The 24,137-nt window shown below is 35.2% G+C and overlaps 2 protein-coding genes across 4 annotated transcripts in view; one reads left to right on the top strand and one right to left on the bottom strand.

The window, feature by feature from the left end:
• SMC4 (structural maintenance of chromosomes 4) overlaps window positions 1-14,059 on the bottom strand; it is a 52,430-nt gene extending 38,371 nt beyond the window's left edge. The window contains exons 1-6 of one of the 2 annotated variants that reach the window (XM_070753537.1): window positions 13,378-14,059; window positions 11,501-11,707; window positions 10,489-10,667; window positions 9,789-9,980; window positions 8,177-8,353; window positions 655-819 (exon numbers count right to left, since the gene is read on the bottom strand). In XM_070753537.1, coding sequence (XP_070609638.1) covers window positions 655-819; window positions 8,177-8,353; window positions 9,789-9,980; window positions 10,489-10,667; window positions 11,501-11,630 — 843 coding nt within the window. In that variant the 5' untranslated portion in view covers window positions 11,631-11,707; window positions 13,378-14,059. The remainder of the gene's footprint in view (window positions 1-654; window positions 820-8,176; window positions 8,354-9,788; window positions 9,981-10,488; window positions 10,668-11,500; window positions 11,708-13,377) is intronic. The other variant, XM_070753539.1, reaches the window with a different exon arrangement.
• Window positions 14,060-14,447: 388 nt separating this feature from the next.
• The window catches only part of IFT80 (intraflagellar transport 80), a 75,466-nt gene continuing 65,776 nt past the window's right edge, over window positions 14,448-24,137 (top strand). The window contains exons 1-2 of one of the 2 annotated variants that reach the window (XM_070753540.1): window positions 14,448-14,616; window positions 21,270-21,383. In XM_070753540.1, coding sequence (XP_070609641.1) covers window positions 21,347-21,383 — 37 coding nt within the window. In that variant the 5' untranslated portion in view covers window positions 14,448-14,616; window positions 21,270-21,346. Of the gene's footprint in view, window positions 14,617-21,269; window positions 21,387-24,137 lie in introns of those variants that run through there. The other variant, XM_070753541.1, reaches the window with a different exon arrangement.

Here is a 24,137-nt window from a genome sequence, read left to right as displayed (position 1 = left end):
CTCAGCTGCTTTATCTTAATACTAAACAGGACAGTTACATTTCAGACTTTACTTGTACAGAGCTGCTAAAATTGGTTACTGGAAGTATACATTATTCTCTGCTATTTAAAAGATATAATAGCACTCGGCCTCTTCAGATCAAGAATTTATTTTAAAAGCTTCTTCATTTTGTTAAGCTATCTAGAACAATAATAAAGCAGTCTTTTTTAAAAAATAAGCCTAATAGCTGGAACATTCTACAGACATTTAGTTATTGACTTACCTCCTTGTATTGATTCAGCAACAGATTAGCACAAGAAAAAAAAATCTGTCTCTGCCTCTCCCTCCCAATTTGCCTCCTTTCACCTTTAGTTTCACTTTCATTTTACCCCATGGCCAGCCCACCTGCCTCACTCAGCTGTGGATAGGGAAGCTGATAATAAGTTGCTTGGCTTAACAGGCTCTGCGCTGTTTGCTGCAAGGAGGTAAATTGCTGGGACAAGCCAAAGGGTGGGGATGGCTGGGTGCATAAGACACACCCAGTTTTCACCCTCTTTTGTGTGCATCTTATACTCCGAATGACAAGCATGTTAGATTTATAATTTAAAGTTACATTTATAATTTAAAATTAAAACTAACTCTAGAATAATCTGTTAATTTATAGTCTCACCTCACCTTCTCACCTCTTTGTTCATTTATTATCTCCACTCTTCGACATAATGTTTGAATAGGCTCTTTCAATCGTCCTGATCCTATTATATCTTCTAAATATTCAAGCATGCCTTCATCATGCTCATTCTGCCCTTTTGATTTCATCATTGCTATTTGCTCAACTTCTCCCTACAAGATATTAAATAAAAAGAATCTGCAAGAGCTTTAACCAAAATTGCAAATATAACTAACAAACAATACTGGTATATCTTCACAAAGGAATCTTAACTGAAAAAAATACAACGGGAGGCTAGTACTTATGTGTGCACTAAACATTATGCAATATCTTTTTTTCAAGTCATGTCCTTTCCCAGATTTCTTGCACATTTCTGTCTAGGAGTCTCAGTTGGTGTGTCTGCATGTGATTTCAAGCATCAAATATATTTACAATTTGTTGTCTATCAGTATTAAGCATGACAACACCTGCAAAAAGAGCTTCGCTAAAGACCTAATGCTACAAGTTAATAAAACACTTTTTAAAAGTGTTAAATTGAACACAAAGAGCACCAGTACTGTATAGGTATTTCAGCAAAGAAAGAGAGAAGTGACATCTCCAGTTTCACAGCTGCCTCCACAATTTCTCTTAGGTAGTATAGAAAATACTTTTAAAGGCTAAGACTACATATTTTATATTAAAAATCAGCAGCTGTTACCGAAATCAAGTTATGATACAATTATACTGGTGACTGCAGTCCAGCCAGCAATTGTACATATTAATTTCATTTGAGAGTAGCTTCTGTTCTACTAACTTTAAATATAATTGATCCATTAACCTGGAAATTATATATAATTCAGAAATTATATCTTTCTATTGTAACTCCATTAAAATCACAATTACATGAATAAATTAATTTTAAGAAATTTTGATATAACCAACTTGTTAACTGCATTTACAAGATAAATCATATGTAACAATTTCTTGCCTTCAACAAATACTGTGTTTCCCTGAAAATAAGACGATGTTTTATATATTTTTGAACCCCGAAATAAATGCTTGGCCTTATTTCTATGCACTCAAAAGCCCAATTGAGCTTTATCAGGGGATGCCTTATTTTGGAGGAAATACAGTATTATTCCTGAAATAATATTTATTTGAGTTACTTCCTAGTTTTCGTAATAACCATACATAATGGATTATTTTTCAACTAGTAAAGATTATTTTAAAATTACTAAGTAATTTTGAATTTAACTAATACTTCCTTAGATTTATGCATCTATAAAAGTACAGATCTAAGAAATAACCTTACAGTACAATAACTGTGCTGTTGTATAGGACTACTGGCAGGTGTCTGTATAACTGAGGATAGCAACCTAAGAATTTGCAAAAACAAGTGAGTTCCTTAAAGACCCACTAGCACATTTTGAATAATAACAATAATATCTTCCCAGGATGATAAAAAATATATTCGGGAGGTGTTATTATATCCTAAACCATAAAATATATGTCACTTCCCCACTTCATAATTGGCAACAAAAATAAGAAATATTTGATTTTTTAAAAAACATTTCTACTAAGAGAAACAGAAACAAACTTTCAAGTCAGCTGAATTTGAATGATTCAGACTAGCATACTTCAACTTATTTGTACCTAGAAAAAAATGGATGTTGAAATTTTTTTTCTTTTAAATATTTCAATGTCATCAATAGATATATTTCTCAAAATTCCAATATATAACACTGCAGATACTAAAAAAGAATTTTTCCATAGTTCTCTAAGATTTGTAGCATCCTATTTCTGACATACATGCATACACACCCACACACATAGAGGGAGAGAGGAAAACGTTACCTGTACCACATGGGAGGAACTGTGATAAGTTCCTGACTTTTTTAAAAAAAAAGTTCTACATATAGTTGAAGGTACATATTGGAGGTGAGAAAATTCTGACTTTAGTACAGTTGTTATTCAGTAAATTCCTTGTATCTATTTAAATCTATAGATTCTGTATTTTAGTTTGAAGCAAAATTATTAATTTTACAGAAACAGTAAATGGTATTGTTTTTAAATTAGGAAAATATGTTTAAATTAGTACATTCATATTATAAAGAAAAACAATTAAATTATCAACATATTTACATCACTTGACAAAATATTATTTTTTATTCTTTTTATAGGAATATTGTATCTTACAATCATATTATAAAAGAAACAAAATTATAACAATCCAGCAAAAGTAATTTTACTGTATAGAAAAAGTTAAAAATGTGCTTATCAATTTTAATGAAATTGTGAACAATTTATGGCTACTTGGTCATGTTTAAACTGAATAAAGCTTCAGCATGACTTGCAATCTTTGCAAATAATTATTAGAAATAAAGGATTCCTAAATTTGATATGAATCCTTTATTGCTTATGGTTAAAAAGACTTTCATCTAAGCAGCAAACTAGAATTTTGGATGTTTCCTCTGTATACAAATTGAAACTGGATTATTTTGTTTTTGAAATGAAACAGTTGTTCCAGGCAGAAATTGTTGAGGGGATAAATACAGGAAAAAAGCTGAGAAATCAGTGGCAGTAGAAGTGAGAAGGAGAAGGTCAGGGGCAAGTGGACTAGTAGAATATTTCTACTCTGATTAATATCCTTACTGCTTGGATCTTTGCAGGAATTGGGGTATTCTAACAGATGAACAGGGAGGAAAGCAGAGGCAGGCTGTTATACCAACTATTCAGAATATACAGTAGTGGGAGAATGCTCAAAGTTTGCTTTAGATTTAAAACAAAACATATTTTACATTGCATGCAAACTATTAATATTCCATTGTAGATATATCACATATACCCATATTTTAAGAGTTAGTTAACCTGCAGAGATATACATCTGGAAACAAAAGTTAGCTAGCAAAAAGCTTTCATTTAACAGGTGTGCTTTGTGTAACTGACTTTAATAAAACTATACCACATCCTTCAGAATAGTGCTTTTAAAAAAAATACTATGGAAAGCTACATTTGATAACATTGAATCTTAGTTACAAGTGGTGAATATAAAAAGGTTGAATTAAAAAAATACAGATACAGTTTTGCATCCAGTTCTGAACTGCAATTTATTAGAAAAAACACAGAATCAAGATGATAAAGAGCCTGGATAGCAAAATTTAGCAAATTAATCTTGAAAAAGACAAGACCATAGAGAAACATATCTACACATTTGTCTCTTACTACGAGAGGCTACCATGTAGAAGCCAAGGCAGAACTGTTCAGTTTTCCAGAAGACAAGATAAAAAATAATGAATTAAAATTTATTTATTTATTTATTTATTTATTGGATTTGTATGCCGCCCCTTTCCGTAGATTCGGGGCGGCTAACAACAGTAGTACAAAACAGCATGTAAATCCAATACTAAAACTAATACTAAAACAATAAAAAAAACCTTATTTGCAAAACCAAAATTACAAAAAGGTACATTTAGATTGGACATCAAGAAAAAAAAAATCTAAGCTGCTAAAAAACAGAACATTTCAGGGGGTAATATATTTTTTTCACACTGGAATGTTTTAAATAGAGTTCATCCAATGGGAATGCTGTTACAAGGGCTAATTACAGGAGGCTGGAATATATTATCTAAAAGGCTCCTTCTGATAGTTATATTTAGGTTAGGTCCCACAGAATTGGCCTTCTCCGGGTCCCGTCGACTAAGCAATGTCGTTTGGCAGGACCCAGGGGAAGAGCCTTCTCTGTGGTGGTCCCGACCCTCTGGAACCAGCTCCCCCCGGATATTAGAATTGCCCCCATCCTCCTTGCCTTTCGTAAACTCCTTAAAACCCACCTCTGCCGTCAGGTATGGGGGAATTGAGACATCTCCCCCGGGCCTATAGAGTTTATGCATGGTATGTTTGTATGTTTTTGCTTTTAAATAAGGGGTTTTTAGTGACTTTTAAATTATTAGATTTGTTATACATTAGGGGGGGGGTTTTGTTGAGCCGCCCTGAGTCTACGGAGAGGGGCGGCATACAAATCTAATAAATAATAATAATAATAAATAATATTATGATTCTATGTAATGTCTTATAACTAAATCTAAATGAATTCACTAACACACACTCTTAAGTATTTTATACAATTATGGATTATATATCTTTGTAAATATAAACAGCTAATAAAAGTTTTGTACTGAACATATACATTGGACAACATGTTGTCTATGTTCTGGTTGGTTTTAATTGAGAAAGCACATGCCTTAATTTGGCTCAAACATACAATAAGATATTATATAATATAATCTGCAATAATATAATCCTACTTCCCCATTTAGTAAATATCATTTTAAAATTAAGTTTTTATCAAAATAGCTTGCTCCTCAAAAAAGCAACACTTTACATATATTTGACATTCGACATATGACACTTCTAAATTATTTAGCAGAAAAGAAACACTGAAACCTGCCAACTAAAGTTATTGGAATTTTTTTTAGGCTTTTCAAGGTTTTATAACATATTTAAAATATAGTATTTTTAAAGCTTGGCTTGCATTAAACTTAATGTAATCTTGTAATTGAAATTAAATTTTATTAAGAAGCAAAGCAAAATATAGCACAAAAATATTAATTCAAAGCCTCCAATTAATTAAAACTGAATCACTCTCTCCATAAATCACGTGACTTAGTACTAGGTAGATAGTAGAGTGCCAGGTCCTGTTGGTCAGCATAAAGGAAGAATAACTGGGAGAAAAAAATCTCATTTCTAATTAGGCATACTGTAGCATATTTACTATAGTACATTTTGGTTGGAATCCAAGAGGTTTTAGATATTGGAAAATTTTTGACCTTCTCTTGTCGTTCCTCAGTCATCACTAAGTGGTCATTCAACAATGTAAATTGCAACCTAAATAAAAATCTGGATATCCTTCCCTCAGGGAAACCTTTTCCTTTTATTTATGGGATATTTTGGATTCTAGCCAAAACCTGTTATGATCCTAATTCTATTAGCCAAAGGCCACCAAATCATAATCAATTCCAGCTCCAAAATACATCCTATGGTTCACCTAGATAATCCAGCAAACCACCAAGATGGCTTTCTATAAGTGTTATGTAGCCTACTTAAGAATGTGATTTTAAACTGCCATGCTTGATTTATTACCATATGCAATTATAGTCAACTATAACAGTTTCCGACATCTCTTATCATCAGCCAGGATGACTTAAGCAGTTGATAATTCTATTTCAGAAACTCCTTAGGCCCATCTCTAAGCAAAGACATTACATGGTACTTCATTCCATTTCTCACTATTATTCCAATCTCTGCATCCCCCAAACGTGAAGCACATATGGAGGGCATTCTAAATTAAACTTACAAGAAGATTGTAAGAGTAATAACATGTAACTTATCCCTATTATATTCCAAAAATATGGATTAAGCAGAGAAAAAAATGTAGCAACAATGTAAACACCAACTGTTATAACATAAAACAGTTCAAATGCAAATTTCTTATATAGCATTATTTGCACAAATAGAAACTTCTTGCATTTTGCCCATTTTCCTTAGTAGTTTATATTGTAGTCTTACATTGTTATTTTTTTCCTCTCATTTTCATCAATGTTAGCCCATTTTCCATTAAAGTAATTCCAAACACTGCAAGAGGACCATAGCCTTAAATTATTTGATTTAAAATAAAGCCTACTGCCTTTAAATGTTCTCTCATTAGAATACAGTGTTTCAGAGAATCAACCAAATTCAGACTTAGATATGCAATATCTTTGAGCCTGGATGCTCAGATTTTGCAAAGTCTTTAAAATCTAAAACTATAAATTATAGTTTGACTTTCAAATCAAGCATAACCATCAAAATAATTTCTTCCAAGGAGATTGCTTATTAGAAATTATTCATATTATCAAAAGTCACAAGGGCTTTAACTCCAATTCTACACATTGTATTAATATAAAGCTGTATACAATAACTTGGAGTTACCTCATTTTTAAAATTGTGCTTTACAATTTTTATATCTCTCATAGGGAAATATCTGCTCAATCAAGAATAAAATATTTCCTTTCAAACTTAATCTTCTAAATTATGGAGATTGTTATACTTGTTTTTTTAAATTTCACAATAAATTAGCAACCAGGTATTATTAAGTCTAGTACATAACGTAAGCTATTTAGCAACATATTTCATATGTACAAATCATATTTTGTAAAGTAAAATTGTAGATAATTGTGTATGTATTTATCTGAATGAGTAGGTCTGCATATAAGATATGCAAATCTTGATATCATTATTCTTCTTTTTAGCAATAAATTCAGTGTGATTTATTTATTAGATTTAGAATCTAATTTAGATGCTATACTTACATTTGTTAAAAAAGGGAAAGCAATAGTAAAAAAAAGAAAACTTACACTTGCACCCCTGAATCATTCCATTCCTTAACAGTTAAGGGATGGCATTGTACAACTAAGTAATATAACTTAAAAGTAGCTATAAAACAAATATGGCATCACCTGGGTCACCTATGACATAAGTACCTCTGTACATGGACAAAGACATTTTAGCTAATCCTTATTAACTACTAATGTTAGAACTGCTCAAAGTTCTGAGTTTAGGGATATATTTGACTTGAGCATTTCAAACTCATATAAGTTTCTCTGTGCTGCTAACCTTGTAATATTTTTCTATTTGCTTCTGTATAAAAAACTCAAAATCTTCTAAATAGATTTTTAATTTTTAAAAAATTATTCCATAAGCTTTTAATAAAATACCATTTGTAATTTTAAGGAAATGCTCTTTGTCATTATTTATTCAATTAATTTAATCCCTGTTTATTAATTTAAAATTTATAATGTAGAAAAAACTAGGTTTGACACAATTCATTCCTGGATGATTACTGCAGGGATTTAGCCATCGTCATGAAACAGAAAGTAGAAATTAGTAAATATCAAGTTACATTAACTTTTTTCTAAGAAAGAAAATTTAAGCAATATGACTGTTTACATTTGCTATTAAATCCTGTGCCCTCAATTAATATTTTAGGCCTTACACTCTTCTGTCCAAAAACATATTTAACTATTTGTGTAAAATTACAGAATGGGATGAAAATTTCATATTTCTAATCCACTAATACAAAAAAAGACACAAAGAATAGTAAAACGCTATTTCATTCATTTGTAATTAATTCTGTACTAAAAATTGCAGACATTATCATGGCATGTAACAGAACCCAAACAAGGTTGGTTAATCCCTGTCACGCTTAAGCAGCACAATAATATTGGCGTTATTTTTACCACACCAATATTTACGTGCTGCTACAGCGGAACAAGTATAACAATTATTCTACCCAGGTATCTAATTAATACATGAAAACAATTTAATATCAGAAAATATTTCAATTGGGTTTATTTCCTTAAAATTCTAAAGCAGCAAATAATGACTTGCATATTTATTATGAAACACAAATCATGATGTGCTGCTATAGTACTCTGAGGCTTCCAGAAAAAAAATTGTCATGATCACTAATAAAATGTATTGAGTTATACCAAGTAATAAATTATTTTAGAGTACCTGTAAAATCAGAAACCTATTATGGTCTAGGTCAATACCATGACTTCGTAGCAAAAGCCCAACATCTTTAAAAGTTGCTTTCTTCCCACTGATATGGTATATTGAAGAATTATCTTTATAGGCTGTTCTGGAAACATAGAAACCACTGTTGGGAATGACTTCGTAATCATCACCTTCCTGTTTTGAAGGAAAACAAAACCAGAAAAACAAATCTTAGTATTAAGTCATTTCTCTACACCAGATTTCAAAATTATTTCATTTCATAAATCTTTTATATTCCAATTCAAAGTATAACTAAAGCTAGAATTTTTTCCCCAACACATGTACTGTATTAGTCATACCAGTATTTTTGTTATCACAATGTCTTAGAAAACAAAAGATTCACTTTCAATGGCCAAACAGTATAAAAAGATTTGAACAATTTAATGTGCAGCACACCTTTCTTTCTGAGTAAACATGTAATATTAATTGAGTTCAGCGGAAGATTCTAAAATAATTGTATGCAGGATTCCACCTTATACTTTATCTGTTGCCATCTTATGAAAAAGATGCTTTTCTTCTTTTTTCTGGACCACTTGTCACTTTAGAATGCTTGTAATATGTAATAATGAAAGCCTTAGTACTTGAATACTTGTAATTGCTTTATAATAATTACTATGAGGAAACTTGAAAAAAATTGGATTATGTGTAGTTTTAAAAATTACATTTACCCATGGTTCCTGCTTTGGAAGCATTTTCACAGAGATTTTGATAAAAATACAAAATTATTTAGTTATTTTCCTGTTATTAATTTTAGGTAATAATTATTTTTTCAGATTAATTCCTTAAGAATTTATTTTAATAAAAATATGACAATGCATCTTAAAAAGCTAGTATTAATATAAATGAAAAATTAGCTATGATCTAATTATGTCTAATATCTAAATACCTATATATCATGGTGTAAATTATAAGAAAAATATTCCAAATTCTATTTAATTAAATTATTACATTAAAATTATTGCATTATATATATATATATTTAAAGTAAGTAATTTGTTATTGGTATGATATGAAGGTGGGGTTTTGGTTTAGACAAGGTGGGTATTTTAAAATATTTTTGTAACAGTATTTTTTGTCTCAAAATTAACTTCAAACTAATCCTTACAATAGTAAATGTCATTAAATATATAATTTGTAAATTATATTTTTTAAAAAGTTAATATTGAAATAATTATACATATGTGTGTATGTACAGTATACATATACCCTCACACATATATTTAGGATTTTGATCAAAATCCAAAAACACACATATACCACACCCTTGAATTACCTAGTTTAAGAAAAAAATCAGCAATATTTATACCATACATTTGTAGCTGACATGTTTTATATAAACCAAATGTCTAGAATATTGCATATTGTATATACAGTAAACACTTTCCCCAATTTAACACATTTATACAAAAGAAAATTAATATTAAATATGTCAGTGCTTTATAGACAATAATTTAAATAAGAAAAATTCAATATCCCCCCAGGGCTTTTTTCTACATAAATTAAATCAATTGCATGATTAAAAATTCATAGGGCATTAGGTGATTATGTTCTTCAGGTTTAACAAACATACCTTGTCAATTATCTTTTGAAAATGAACTTCTACAGTGCAGCTCTGGATGTCACTATGTTTATCAGAATTGTGTATCAGTACTGACATTTTTTTGGATCTTATTTTTTGTGCTCGATAGCCAAAAACAAAGAGCATGGAATCAATCACATTAGATTTTCCACTGCCATTTGGTCCAACAATGCATGAAAAACGCTGCATAACAAAAAATATATTTCAGCTTAATGGTTACTAGCAATTGACCCCTATGCCTTTCAAAATGGTTTAAAATATAGTTAAACATCGTGCAGGAAAAAAAATCTAGTACAGTACCGGAAAGCAGTTTTTATAGCCAAGGATAAAGCATACAAACTACACCCCCTATTAGTTCACTTTTCTAAAGTTTTACCAAAAAAAAATACAGTAAACAAAATGCTATAAACAAGTATGTTCATAATTAGCATCAATAAAATGCTAATTATTTTAATTACCGATTGTTATTCATACGTACTAGGAAAATACTTTGTATACTTTTAGCTTCTTGAACTCCACAACAAGCAACTTTTTGAAAAGTACAAACAATAGTAATTGAGACTTTCATCTGCTCTACCCCCCCCCTCCACCTCGGTGCTAGTTGCCAATATGTAATTTATTTAACTATTAAGTAGAAAAGTCACAATAAATCTTTACTTCAGCTTAAAAATTACATAAACTAGAAAGATACCTTATGAAACGGTCCTAGATTTTGCTCCCCAGCATAAGATTTGAAGTTCTGGTTTACAATGTGAGTTATCATGAGACGAGGAGCTCCAGCTTCATTGGTCATAGCTGGAGGTGGGGGAGGAGAGATGCTACTCAAAATTTCTTCTAAACTTTGATCATCAACTACTCCATTTGATACTGCTAAAGATATCCAAAAATAAGAAAATTGATATACTTAATAACTACAGTAGACACACAGAGACACGCACATATTATTAATGCAAATAAAAGCTTCATCTTTTAAAGTTATACAACTGTAACAGAATCAACATATTTGTACAGTAGACTGAATCACTAAAAACTGCCCTAAAATGCATCTCTCTCAAATAATGAAGGACTAATTCAGTAATTCTATTCTCAGAGCAAACATTTTTTCTATGCAGTATTTTCCTATATACATCAAAGAAAACAGGGGATCTTCCCATATTCCTGCATTTTCAGGCCCAACCAGAGCTACAGAACAAGGTGGTGGCTAACTATACATTGCCTTACAAGTTCTAATGACAGCAACAGCACTACTTCTCAGAGACAGGAAGTTTGTCTCCCTCAAATACACAAACAAACATACACACACATTCTATGAATAATTGGTATCAATTTTCAATATCCATCCACTTACTAATATTAGATAACTAAATTGCACTGGCAGTTTACTTTTAATGGAGAACACACATGCACACGCACAAACTTAAAGCATGATCAGTAATTATCTACCAGTAGTAAGGTACAAATACTACTCTCCAAATGTTTCCAAAAATTTTATCTACACCCATTATTGATGTTATGGTATCCTAAGACACAAAGAATAAAGTAATTAACTTTTCCCGGAAGTTCCAAATTTGTTTTTAAGCACAACGTTTACCTGAACAATGTACAGTATAGTCACTGCAGAATCCAGCACATAATAATAATTTAAATTAGGACACCTATATGCTAAGTTAATAAAGCAACATTCAGGTCAATAAGAGACTGACCTTGCTGAGGTACTGTAGGGGGGTGCATGCTCCCTTCTTTTTCAGGTTTCCCATCATTAGAGGACTCCTCCAAGGAATCATTGCCTTTTTGACGGGCTGCAGTAGATACTTTAGTTCGTTTGCTTGGCATGATTTCTGTCTGCTGTTTCAATTCCAAATAATCATACTATAAAAACTGTGAGGTTTGTTTTCCTTTGGGCTGAAATACTAAAAGAGAGAAGAAAAACCCTATACCTAGACTATAAAAACTTGCATCCAGTCCCAAATATTAATTGATCAAACCAAAGATTTCAAATTGGCAAGCTATCTGTGACAGCGGCATGTGTTTTCCTATCTTTACACAGCAGATATCTTTCACACTAAGGCAGATTGCATATTATAAATTACAATGTACATCGCTCATATTATTACATATTATTTATCCAAATAAATCAAACTGATGAAGAATAAAAAATGAATTACTAAGAAGTACTCTACAGTACAGAAATGATCTAGAATTTAAATTCTAAAAAGTATATTGATATGAACTTAAATGAATATAATCATGGGATCCAGATACGTTGGTTTTATTCTAAATTCAAAAGCTACAAAATTGAAATACTTAAAACTCTTTTAGAAAGAACAGATCTTAAAATTTAGATAGGTTCCCAATTTGAAATTATGCACCACTATAACAAGAGGAAAAGCGTGGCTATTTTATGCCTCATGAATTTTTTCAGATGTTAGTATTAAAGAAATGCCTAAAAACCATTAATCTAAATTAAAGTGTTAGTTTGACTCAGTGTACACAGTATTTTGAAGCAATCATCTTTCTGATTTTTAGCAGAAAAAAACCATACTATTAAGGCAATACAAAACTTGAGACTGAAGTAAATTGCTTATTTCATTACTTCAGAATCCAAAGAAACCCAATTGACAGGAATGAAAATTTGTGTTTTATTTTAAAAGAAGTTCCAAAAGCTATCTTATGCAGAGCATTTCGTAAAAAGTATAAGATTAAGTATCCTTAGGGGGGGAAACCAGATTTCTAACCTTCATAAATCCACCACCTCTTCCTCACCCCTCTTACTTGCTTGTATAAGGGGGTCGAAATAGCGGTGTTTCCCAATAGAGTTACGAACCTAATGCAAAGTATCAGTCATCGGATCCCCAGCCGCAAAATCAAAACTCTGCTGCGATTTCAATATGTAAGCTTTATAAATTAGCGTCTTGCCAATTTCTGAAATAATATATTGGAAGAAGCGTCCCCTCCTCCACACTTCGAAGGCAATGCATGCTGTTTCAAAGTGCTCAAGTTGCTAGAATAATCGGGTTTTCTTAAGAAAAGGAGGCTAAGCGTTATCATTTAAACGGCTAATTAATTTTTCTAAACGTCCTCCCCCCCTCCCACAAAAAAAACCTCCCACGAAGACTACTTTTTACAGAATACGAATTGAGCGCAATGGGCACTGTGACAGCCTACTTCAAATCCAAAAAATGGCTGTGCGAGAATAAAAGTTAGGGAGTCAACTTGGCGTTTATTAGAGGCAACGGGAAAAAAAAGCCAACCAATGCTTTCTGTCCCCTTCCCCCACGCGGTGGCGGGGAGTGGGAAAAGCGGGGGAGAAGAAAAAGTGTCCGCCGGTTGGGGGAAGGGGTGGGGTGGGGGAAAATGAAGCAAGTGTTGTTGTTTTTCCGTACCAGAGACAAATTTGCGCGGACTTTCCGTTCTCTCAATTAAGGCGGAATCAAATACCGTCCCTCATACAGAGCAAATCATTATTTACCGTATCGAAGCTTTTAACCTCCGGTCTAAATCCCAGCGAGTTCCTCAAAAAAAAAATATTATTATCTCCTGAAGCAAAACGCAGGAATATTATATCCACTGACGAGCTTACCGGGCAGCTGCTAAGTATTCCGTCCTCACCCCCGAGCGGAGTCGGTAACTAGAAGCGCGGGCCAGCAAGTTTCCGATGAGCAGCCCCTGCAGTACCAGCCACCTTCGTTTCCTGCCTGCAGCCTTGGCGGCTTCTACACTCGAAAATGGCGCCCAAACGGCAAACTCGTAACGAAATTCGTTAGAAAAGCGCAAAGCATGCTGGGATAAGAAAGGGGCTGGCTTCCCGTAGGTTTGAAAGGAGAAAAAAAAATTATAATGAAACGCTCCCCCGCGCCGCCATCTTGTTTTCCGTTATTTAGCGAAAAGGTGGCGGATTGTTTGCACGTCATGTTTTCTCAACAGTTTTTTTTTTCACTTGAAGCTTACGGGGGAGGAGGCAAGAGGCATACTTCCCGCTTTACTGAAGAATATGTTTGAAAATTATCCCCAGATAACAAAAGGAGAGGGGAGGGACCCGAATTATCCTCTCGTTGTGTAGGCGGGTTACTTAGCAACAGCCTAGCGATAATGGAATAATTGTTGCTTTTTTAAAAAAAGATTGACTGAAGGCTTTACGGTTTTTTTTTAAAAAAAAACCATTTAATTTGTGTGTATTGATTAAACTTGACAGGTTGGACTTCTGACGTCAGGGCTGGCGTCATGCGCTCGGGGATACCCGAGTTTGGGGAGAGAAAAAAAAAGGAGTCAGATCTCGGGGTGGGGGTGTTGAGGGTGAAGATTGCTAGGGATTCGGCATAGGAACTCTCGCGGGAAGTAGCTATAGAAACCGAGCCGCTTCCTCTCACGGTGGAAAACGGCGGAGAAGCGTCTCTTTTTCTTGGGGAGGATTTTCGAAAGGTGCGGTTGGGAGACTAGCGCCTTTGGCTTCGTCGAGGTTCAGAACACCTGTCTTGGGAGAGGCCTACTTCGATTCTCCTGGCTCCGAGTTCGCTCAGGTAAGTTCTTCCCATATAGACTTCCACTTTGGACAGGTAAGGAGGGGGAAAAGTGAGCCCCGGAGGTAAACAAGACTCAGAGGCGAGTGATGAGAGAGTGCAATAAACGGGGGTCGCTTATTGACAAACCCAGGTCGGTGGGACTGGATCTCGTTGAAATTGCCTTCGCCTTCGGGAAACTATCGGAGAGCGGCCAAAGGACAAGATTCCCATTCCTGGCCATTGCAGAGAAGGAGTTAATCCCGACCAGACCTTCCCTCCGCTAGAGCTATCTACAGTACAGTACCAGAAACTGGATAACTGTGAGTATGCAAAGCCCAGTGGAAACCTGTCACTTCACGGTGAAGAGTTATTTGGGAAGAGAATACGCTGAAGCTTTGTTTTGTTTCTGTATATGACTGCACGGGGCAACTCCCCTTCTTGATCCTTTTCTTTCAAGCTCAATTCATCATATAAAAATATCCGAAAAATATCCAAAAAGAATACAGAACTTAAAACTAGTGGAGGTAAGGAAGATAACAAGCTGATCCTGGTGGCTCCTATTAAAATTCATTAATTTTGAAAATGTACTGCTCAAAAAAATAAAAATAAAAATAAAGGGAGCACTCAAATAGCACATCCTAGATCTGAATAAATGAAATATTCTCATTGAATATTTGTTCTGTACAAAGTTGAATGTGCACAGCAGCATGTGAAATTGATGGTCAATCAGTGTTGCGTCCTAAGACAGTTTGATTTCACAGAAGTTTAATTTACTTGGAGTTATATTGTGTTGTATTTTGAGCAGTGTATAAGTAATATTTGCTACTCCCTACCTTCACTGAAATTATTATTATTTATTAGATTTGTATGCCGCCCTTCTCTGAAGACTTTATTGTATTTTATCATTTGGCATTTGTTCCGGGGCTTTGAAATGGGAAAGAATATTAAGAACTTCTCATTATCATCATCTTATTAGAAAGAGCTTCACTATTAAACACAGGGAAATTGCGTATTTTACTTTATTTTCAATTTTTTTCAAATCCGAATTCAAATTCCAGATCCTTGCAATGTAGAATGCCAATTAAAGGTTAAAGTACATTGCATGTTAGCAGTGTGTTTTCAGTTATAATGTGACAGGGAAGATTTTCAGTTCTTTTAGTACAGGGGTAGGCAAAGTTGGCTCTTCTATAACTTGTGGACTTCAAATCCCATAATTCCTGAGCCAATAATGCTAGCCAACTTTGCCTACCCCTGTTTTAGTACATATTTCCCTGGAATTTTGAATTAAAGTTCACATTTATGGAAATTTGCAACAAGAAAGGAAAAGAAGGAGTCCCTGTGTATTTTACTTTGCTAGTCATTGCCAAATATAAGAGGTGGTGGCACCCAACTCTGTTTCAAGGCCGTTGAGCCAGCGCTGTCCAAAGACATTTCTGTGGTCATGTGGCTAAGTATGACATAAGCTGTTACCTCTTACCAAAGTGGTACTTATTTATCTTCTTGAATTTGCATGCTTTTGAACTGCTAGGGGGAAAGACAGAAAAGGATTTAGGGGTAGTGATTTCTGACAGTCTCAAAATGGGTGAACAGTGCAGTCAGGCGGTAGGGAAAGCAAGTAGGATACTTGGCTGCATAGCTAGAGGTATAACAAGCAGGAAGAGGGAGATTATGATCCCGCTATATAGAATGCTGGTGAGACCACATTTGGAATACTGTGTTCAGTTCTGGAGACCTCACCTACAAAAAGATATTGACAAAATTGAATGAGTCCAAAGGCGGGCTACAAGAATGGTGGAAGGTCTTAAGCATAAAACGTATCAGGAAAGACTTAATGAACTCAATCTGTATAGTCTGGAGCAGTGTTTCCCAACCTTTTTTGAGTACATTATTCACACTTACAAAATCCTGGGGAACACTGAGCGAGGGGGGCAGCGGCGAGGGGCTAAAAATGTTTGGATAAAAAAACCCTCTCTTCCTCCCTATTTCTTCCCTATCTCTTTATTTTCCTCTCTCTCCATCCCTCTTCCTTCCTTCCTTCCTCTCTTTTTTTCTCTTTCTCTCGCCCTCCTTCCCTCCTTCTTTCTCGCTTTCTCTCACTTACATTCTTTCTCTCTCTCTTTCTGTCTCTCTTGCTATCTCTTTTATTCTTTCTTTCTTTCTCTCTCCCTTGCTTTCTCTCTCTTTCTCTCTCTAGATTTCCTTCTCTCTTCCTCTTTCTATCTTGCTTTCTTTCTTTCTCTCTCTCTCTTGCTTCCTCTCTTTCTCTCTTCCTCTCTCCCTATTTCTTGCTTTCTTTCTCTCTCAGACACTCTCTTTCTGTCTCCCTTGCTTTCTCTCTCTCTTGCTTTCTCTCTCACTCTCTTGCTTTCCTTCTCTTTCTTGCTTTCTCTCTCTCTCTCTCTTGCTTTCTTTCTCTCTTCCTCTCTCTCTCTTTCTCTATTTCTTTCTTTCTCCTTTGCTTTCTCTCTCTCTCTCTTGCTTTCCTTCTCTCTTTCTCTTTCTCTCTTGCTTTCTTTCGCTCTCTCTTCCTCTCTTTCTTGCTTTCTCTCTCTCTCTTGCTTTCTCTCACACACACTCTCTCTCCCCCTTGCTTTCTCTCTCTCTCCCTTGCTCTCTCTCTCTCTCTCTCTTGATTTCTCTCTTGCTTTCCTTCTCTCTCTTTCTCTCTTGCTTTCTCTCTAACCCTCCTTTTTCTCTCTCTCTCTCGTGCACCACGCCGGCAACATAGAGAGAAAGAGAGAGCGGAGAGAGAGTGGAGGGCGGCTTGCTGGTCCGCGGCCCCCTGGATCAGCGGCCCCGCATGGCCCCAGCGCAAACTCCGCCGTTGCCTTCGCCTCCGCCTAAGAGGCAGCAGCCACATCCAACCCTTCGCCCTCCCAGGTGTCTATGGCGCTCAGCGCCCGGCCACGCACCGCCTCCGCTTCCCGGTACCCCGCCCGACTTCTACCTGCAGGAACAGGTGGCGGGGCGCCACGAAGGGCGGCACTTGGAGGCCACCATGGCACCGTTGTCATCACGGCGCAAAGCCACGCAGTCCCGGATCGCTCGCTTCTCTGGCCAGCAAGCCGGCTGCCTGGGAAAACGGCACGCTTTTTAAACGTGCGCTTTTCAAAGGCGGCGCTTTCCCGGGCAGCCGACTTTGCTGGCCGGAGAAGGGAGCTATTCAGGACTGTGTGGCTTTGCGCCACTTCAAAAATTTCTGTGGGGGGGGGGTCCTAATGACTGTGCGGGCGCACGCCCATGCAGCTTAGAAGCAACAGTGGCCGGCGCCCTCCCACCAAGCCCCAAAAGTTCACTTCCCGTCACCGCCAGGGAAGCTCCAGCCAGGCCGGGCTCGCGGCACACCTGACCATGTCCCGCAGCACACTAGTGTGCCGCGGCACACTGGTTGGGAAACACTGGTCTGAAGGATAGAAGGAAAAGGGGGGACATGATCGAAACATTTAAATATATTAAAGGGTTAAGGTCCAGGAGGGAAGTATTTTTAATAGGAAAGTGAACACAAGAACAAGGGGACACAATCTGAGGTTAGTTGGGGGAAAGATCAAAAGCAACATGAGAAAATATTATTTTACTGAAAGAGTAGTAGATCCTTGGAACAAACTTCCAGCAGACGTGGTAGATAAATTCACAGTAACTGAATTTAAACATGCCTGGGATAAACATATATCCATCCTAAGATAAAATACAAGAAATAGTATAAGGGCAGACTAGATGGACCATGAGGTCTTTTTCTGCTGTCAGACTTCTATGTTTCTATGTTTCTCACCCCCATTGTGGAACGGTAGGGCCTCGAATCCAGACTGTTGGTTTTCTACCCTACAAGCATGTTAACAGCCAAGCCTGAAATTTAAAAAATCCAAAAAGTGCAAGTTTGTTAGCTATGGTTCAGAGATAAAACTTGCTTCTCAATTTGTCATGTGTAATAAATTTACTGAAAGAGAAAATTATAGTGTAGTTATAATAGAGAACAAAATTGAAAATCTACTTATAGGCAGTCTCATAGAAGCTAACAGGTATGTAAAACCCTGAAGTAGATAGGCCAATTCACCTATATATACATCATAATGTAGTTGAAAAACTACGGGCTCTCTGTTTTTCTATCTCAGTAAAGCATACTGTGTAATGAGCTTCCTCTGAAATTCAGAAAGCTTTTACCAAAAGCTTACTCACTGACTAAATAGTAATACAAATATTTCCAGTACTGTAGAATTCCTCCCTTCTCCCTTGCACTGTTGATGTGTTCCTGTGATAATCTCTTGCAGTAGAAAATTGAACTCTGAGGGGCCTTAAAACCAATACTTTTATTAAGCAATGTGTTTCATATATGCTGGCTGCTAAAACTAACATGTTGACTGGATGTCATATTAAGCCATGGTGTAATTAATTTGGCTTTGACTTAGCTTCTTGTGTAAACATAGTCATTGTATCTTCTGAATGATTTAGTGTAACATAGGAATCTAGCCATTTATATCAAACTAAGATTAAATTATACTCTATTATGGATGATCACAGCTAATTGCTCTTCAAAACAAGCAGGTAGAAAGTAGGTTGTATTGAATTTGTGACTACTGTGGTCTTTCCTTTACTCAATTTTTTAAAATTCAAAACTAAGATTCTTAAAGAGTTCATTTCGGGTCTTAAAGGGTGACTAGGCTAATGTTTTATCTGGATATTACTTAACGTTTTATTTTACTGCCATGAAAATGTCTGCTTTCTGTTGTTTCAACTTTCTGTTGTTTCTAGAGAGAAGAAATCTACATGCATATTTCAATAAAATGACAAATTAATTGTTTTACAGAGCAAACAGTTTCCATATATTATTTAGATGCTATAATGTTATGCACATCTACATGACAGCCAAAGTTAAAATTTTACATCTTTCTTCTAAGAAAATAATCAGGTGCTACATATCTAGAGAGTCTGTTCAACAGCTTTATTCATTTTTAATATATTTACTTTTTTATGGATGGTATTTGTAGCATTCTTTGGAAGTTTAGCTAAAGAATGAAGAATAATACATTGTTACACTAATAAAAGTATGTTTTCAGTGACATATTAAAATGACTATCAAAGATCCTGATAATATAACAAATTATTTAAAAAGTTGTGAAAACTTAGACAGGTTTATTTATTTATTCTCTGAAAACAATAGACTAGAGTAATCAAATACTGAAATTTTCATGTGTAATGTCTTTAGAGGAAGGTTATGTGACAAAGATAAAAGTTAACATGATTTTTTTGTAAACTGTCATAAATTTTATATACTGTAGCAAATTAACAAATGCACTGAAAGTGGAAGCTTTCTGCATCTTCTCTAGTGCGAGGAAAAAGATTGAATCAGCAATTGAGAGAGTAAGAGAGCCATAATCAGAAACAGAATCTGAAGATGTATATTCATTCACACATAGATATGAGATTGTGAGCCATAATGTGATTTATTGAAGCTTGTTTCATTTTAAAAGTACTACTGTATATCTAAAACTTTATTTTTAAAATGCAGTAACAAAGTTATATGCTGTACTCTCATATTATATCATTCTCTTATTTAGTTAATAAATGACAGAAGTTTCAGCTATATCTTAACTCTATGAAACAAATTATTTTAAGAACATATAAAGATTGCCTTTTAAATTAACTAGCTCTTAAGCCTGATTTTCCTTGTTTTATGTTGTTAAAAACGTGCATTTATATGTGGCATCCTAAAAAGGTTCAACCCTTAAATCTTTTAGAAATTAAATTTATAAGAAATAACTTTTTTTCTTTTCAAATTAAGTTGTTAAATAGTCTGGGTCAGACATATATCCTGTAGTTGTATCTACTTTAGGCCTTGTAAAAAACTTTGTGTAGTAATTCTTCAGTGGGTTGTGGTCCATTTATCATTGGACTCCCAAGAGATTAGAAAGCATGTGTTCTAATTAATAGGATATGCTCTTCCGAATAAGCAAGTGCCATTTAGTTAATTTTAATGCAAGTACCTTTCATTGTAGAAGTTACATGAGATCCATTGTTTTGCAGGGCATTTTGTATTTTTTTTCCTGTTATATTTATAAATAGATATTTCTTACTCTTCAGTTTATACCAGGAAATAGATCCAATGCTTTTAATACTAATATTTAATAAATTATGGTACTAGTATGGTAAATGTTTTACCATTTTATGCATATAATTATATTGCATTTTTATTAGCTTTGGTCAGAGGACATATTAGCTTATAATTTATTAATATTTAATTCTCATGCAACTGTGTGGTTACATTTTAGGGCAAAATCCTAAAGAATAGGTAAAATGTAATGTGGTTATATTACAATAAAATAATTTTAAAATAGGACGTTTAAAATATGCTTATGTGTTGAAAACATAAATATTCCAAAGATACCAGCAATGCTTTAAGATTTTTGTTTTATGATTAAAAATTCAAATAGCAGCTTGAAATAATTGAACCTTTGGACTGTTCACAGACACATCTTTAGGAGGTAGAATGTTTTCTACTGTTACCATTTCAAACCCCCCCCCCCCTTATACCTGCCAATCAAATTGATCTTAAAGAAGAGCTTTCAAACAGGATCCTTATCAGAAATATTACTTAGGCTTAGTTAGATGCAGCTGGTTTTGTGCTAAAGCCTGATATGAATGTTGATAGGACAAACAACACATTGATTTGGTCTTTGAAATACTTGGACAACCTATGCAACTGATAAAGAATATTCTTCCACATTTTGGGCACTTGTATTTCTAGACTTCTTCAAAAGAAGCTCCTTGCTGAGCACAGTGAAATAGTCTGACCTAGGTGTGAATAAAATTATAACCAAGAATTATAAAGTAAAGTTGAAAATTCAGGAAAATTGAAAAATATCTCTGTATTGCTACTTTGGACAAAACAACCTTTAAAATATGTTTGCATTTATTAAAGTGTTTGTTTATTATGTAGTTTTGGAGGATGGTGTATTAATGAGTTTTTAAATATTTACAGTTGTAATGTGTGCAATCAAGACAACATTTCTTCGTCCATGAATCTGCTGGCTTATCAGCACAGAAAATATAGTCCAAATGAGGTTAAAGATATCATTGCTGAAAGAACCAAAACATATCCTTTATCTTTGTCTGAAATAATGTTGTCAAAATGTAGTAAATACAGTATTATGTTTCTCAATGTTTGCGGTAATTTATATTTTAAAAAGGATGCATTATAAGATAATAAAATGTGTAGTGTCCTGCAGTGAAACAAGCAAAGTCATTTTGTAAAAATCCAAATCCCCACTGCCATTTAAGAATATTATAGTGGTATAAAGAAAAAGAATGAAAGCATGTTATTTATGAAATAATAACTGCATGATCCAAATATGTAAGATATCTCGGGTGAACATGTCAGTTCAAAGTTTGGAGAAAATTTCTGTATTATGTTTGTAGCCAAATTTTGACACACTTGGGTTTTAAAGTTTCCAACATCAGGATGTTTCCCATGTATTCTGGAAATACATTATAAAATTTACTTCGTTGTAAGGGAAATCATGATTGTTGTAGATTGTTTTAGAATTGTTTGGTTGTTTCTTCAGAATAAGAACTTGGAGGAAACACTAGGAAGAAAAAACAAGCATTAATTTTAATTTATTAATCAAATTTGTTTGTTGATTAACTCCCAACTACTATGGCAGCTCATAAGTAAAATGAGAAATAGTCTTAATATTAAAGGAAAATAAAAGAACAGCAAACTAGATAAGAATGAAACAAAGGATTTTGCTCTCCCTCACCAAAGGTTAGCCAAAGAACCAAATCTGCAAGATGCTTCTAAAGAACAGCAAGGAGTAGCAAGGGGATCTGTGGGACAACTTCATTCTAGAGGATAACTATTGCTACAGAAAACGTACACTAGTACCAATAGATGCATTGTTTAATTGAACTCAAAATGTGCAAAATCTGTAACAGTGATGGTGAACCTTTCTCCCCTCGGGTCCTGAAAGTGTACATGTGTATGCAATTGCATGTGTGTGTCCACACCCATAATTTTATATTTTCCATGTGCCATGCTCCTCTGAGCATGTACTCATGACCCCTCTATGCAGTCCCCCCCATATGCACAGATGACTCACGTCCCCCCTTTCCCAACTTCCAGTTGACCTGATAGGCCCATTTTTTCCCCTCCCCAGGCTACAGAGGCTTCCCTGGAGGCTCCCTGGAGGCCAAAATCACCCACCTAAAGCCTCCATTTGTGCTGAAAATCAGCTGGCTCGTATGCACGTGCATACTGGAGCTGAGCTAGGGCAATGGCTCGCATGCTAGCATGGCACGCATGCTGTAGGTTCACTATCATAGCCCCCTATAAGATTTAATCAGTGGGATAGATGCTATGGGGGAGAGGGACATGTCATGTTGGCTTTATAGGTAACTACCCAAACCTTGAATATATTCAATAGCAAACTGATAACCAGTGCTGCATCAAAAGCAGACATATTATATGGTTATAGAGTATCTGAGAAACCACCTCACCTGATTAGACCACTACTCATTTCAGTGGAAAGGGCCTACTTTGGATCCCATTAGTCAAAGAATTTCAACTGGTTGGATCCAGGAGAAAAGCCTTTTCTACTATGGCCTCCACCTCTGGAATATTCTCTTGTAAGAGGTGAGGTCTGCTCCTATATTCCTGGCCTTCAGGAAGAGCCTAAATACATTGGAGTTGGCTGATGGGATAGAAGTTTGCACCTCCTGTAAACCCATCACCTTCTCCCTCATGGTGGATATTTCCAGGCATGGGTTAATTCCATCTGTTCTCTGATTGGACTGAGACTGTCAAAAGCTGGTCAGGTCACGCCCTTGTTACTTTGCTTGACAGCTTTTTCACTCAGTCACTCAGAACGGTTGTGCTTTTGATCTTTCTGTAGCAATTGACTGGTGACTGGATGCTATATCACATATGTGCAGCTTTAAATTTCTAAAATAAGACTTTACATCAGAGGTCTACAAATTGTAAATGTTGTGCTTTGATTTAGAGGCTCGAAGAGTAGCTTTTGCCCCTCAGACAGCCTGTCATCGCTGCTGGCCTCGAAAAGCCATTCGTGGTTTGGATTCAAGAAATTTTAATTTTGCTGCTTGTAAATTTGTTCCATATAGCCTAATTTCATTGTGGCTGGTTTCTCATTTCAGATACTTGAATTGGAGTTCAAAAACCACATCCACAAGGGAGCTTCTTCAGATGGAGGGCTTTAGTCTTTCCAACTGCCATTCGGGCTGCGTTCCCTCATATTCGGGCTGTGGGTGACATCTGTGGTTGCGGTGGCCAATTTAAACTTGCAATCCACCATTTTGGAAGTCCAAAAAAGCTCCAAACAAGCTATCTTACCCATACTTCCTCTATAGTTGGTTCTACGGCCTGGCAGCAGATTAATAAAAACTCAGACATAATTTAATCTTCCCAAAGCTTTTGCACTGCATCAAGGAGTGGGAATACTCCCAATCTCAGCTGCAAATTGAAACAAACAGCCTGAGTGGTGCTATTACACCCCTGAAATTGGCAGCTTGCCATGCCCCCACCAGGGCACGGCATACAAAGTGCAAGCTTCACCATACTCCTTATTAGGAAAAGGCGAGTTAGTAAAACCACGCCCCACTGGGGCATGGCTACAGGGCAAGTAGCATAAAGAAGGCCAGTGCCCACACTCAAGGAGGGAGCACGGCAGTAATTGCTGCCAGAGTCACATCCCACCAGAACACAGTAAGGCAATAGCAGGCCACATTCCGCCAGAACATGAACGGTAGACGTTGGAGCCAATACAGATAATCAGTCCACACCCAACAAGGGCATGGCACATACCATACTGCAAATCTAGTCCTTGAGACACTT

The sequence above is a fragment of the Erythrolamprus reginae genome, chromosome 5 (assembly GCF_031021105.1).
Source record: "Erythrolamprus reginae isolate rEryReg1 chromosome 5, rEryReg1.hap1, whole genome shotgun sequence".
In the NCBI taxonomy this organism is placed as follows: Eukaryota; Metazoa; Chordata; class Lepidosauria; order Squamata; family Dipsadidae; genus Erythrolamprus; species Erythrolamprus reginae.
This window is presented reverse-complemented; position numbering and strand designations above follow the sequence as displayed.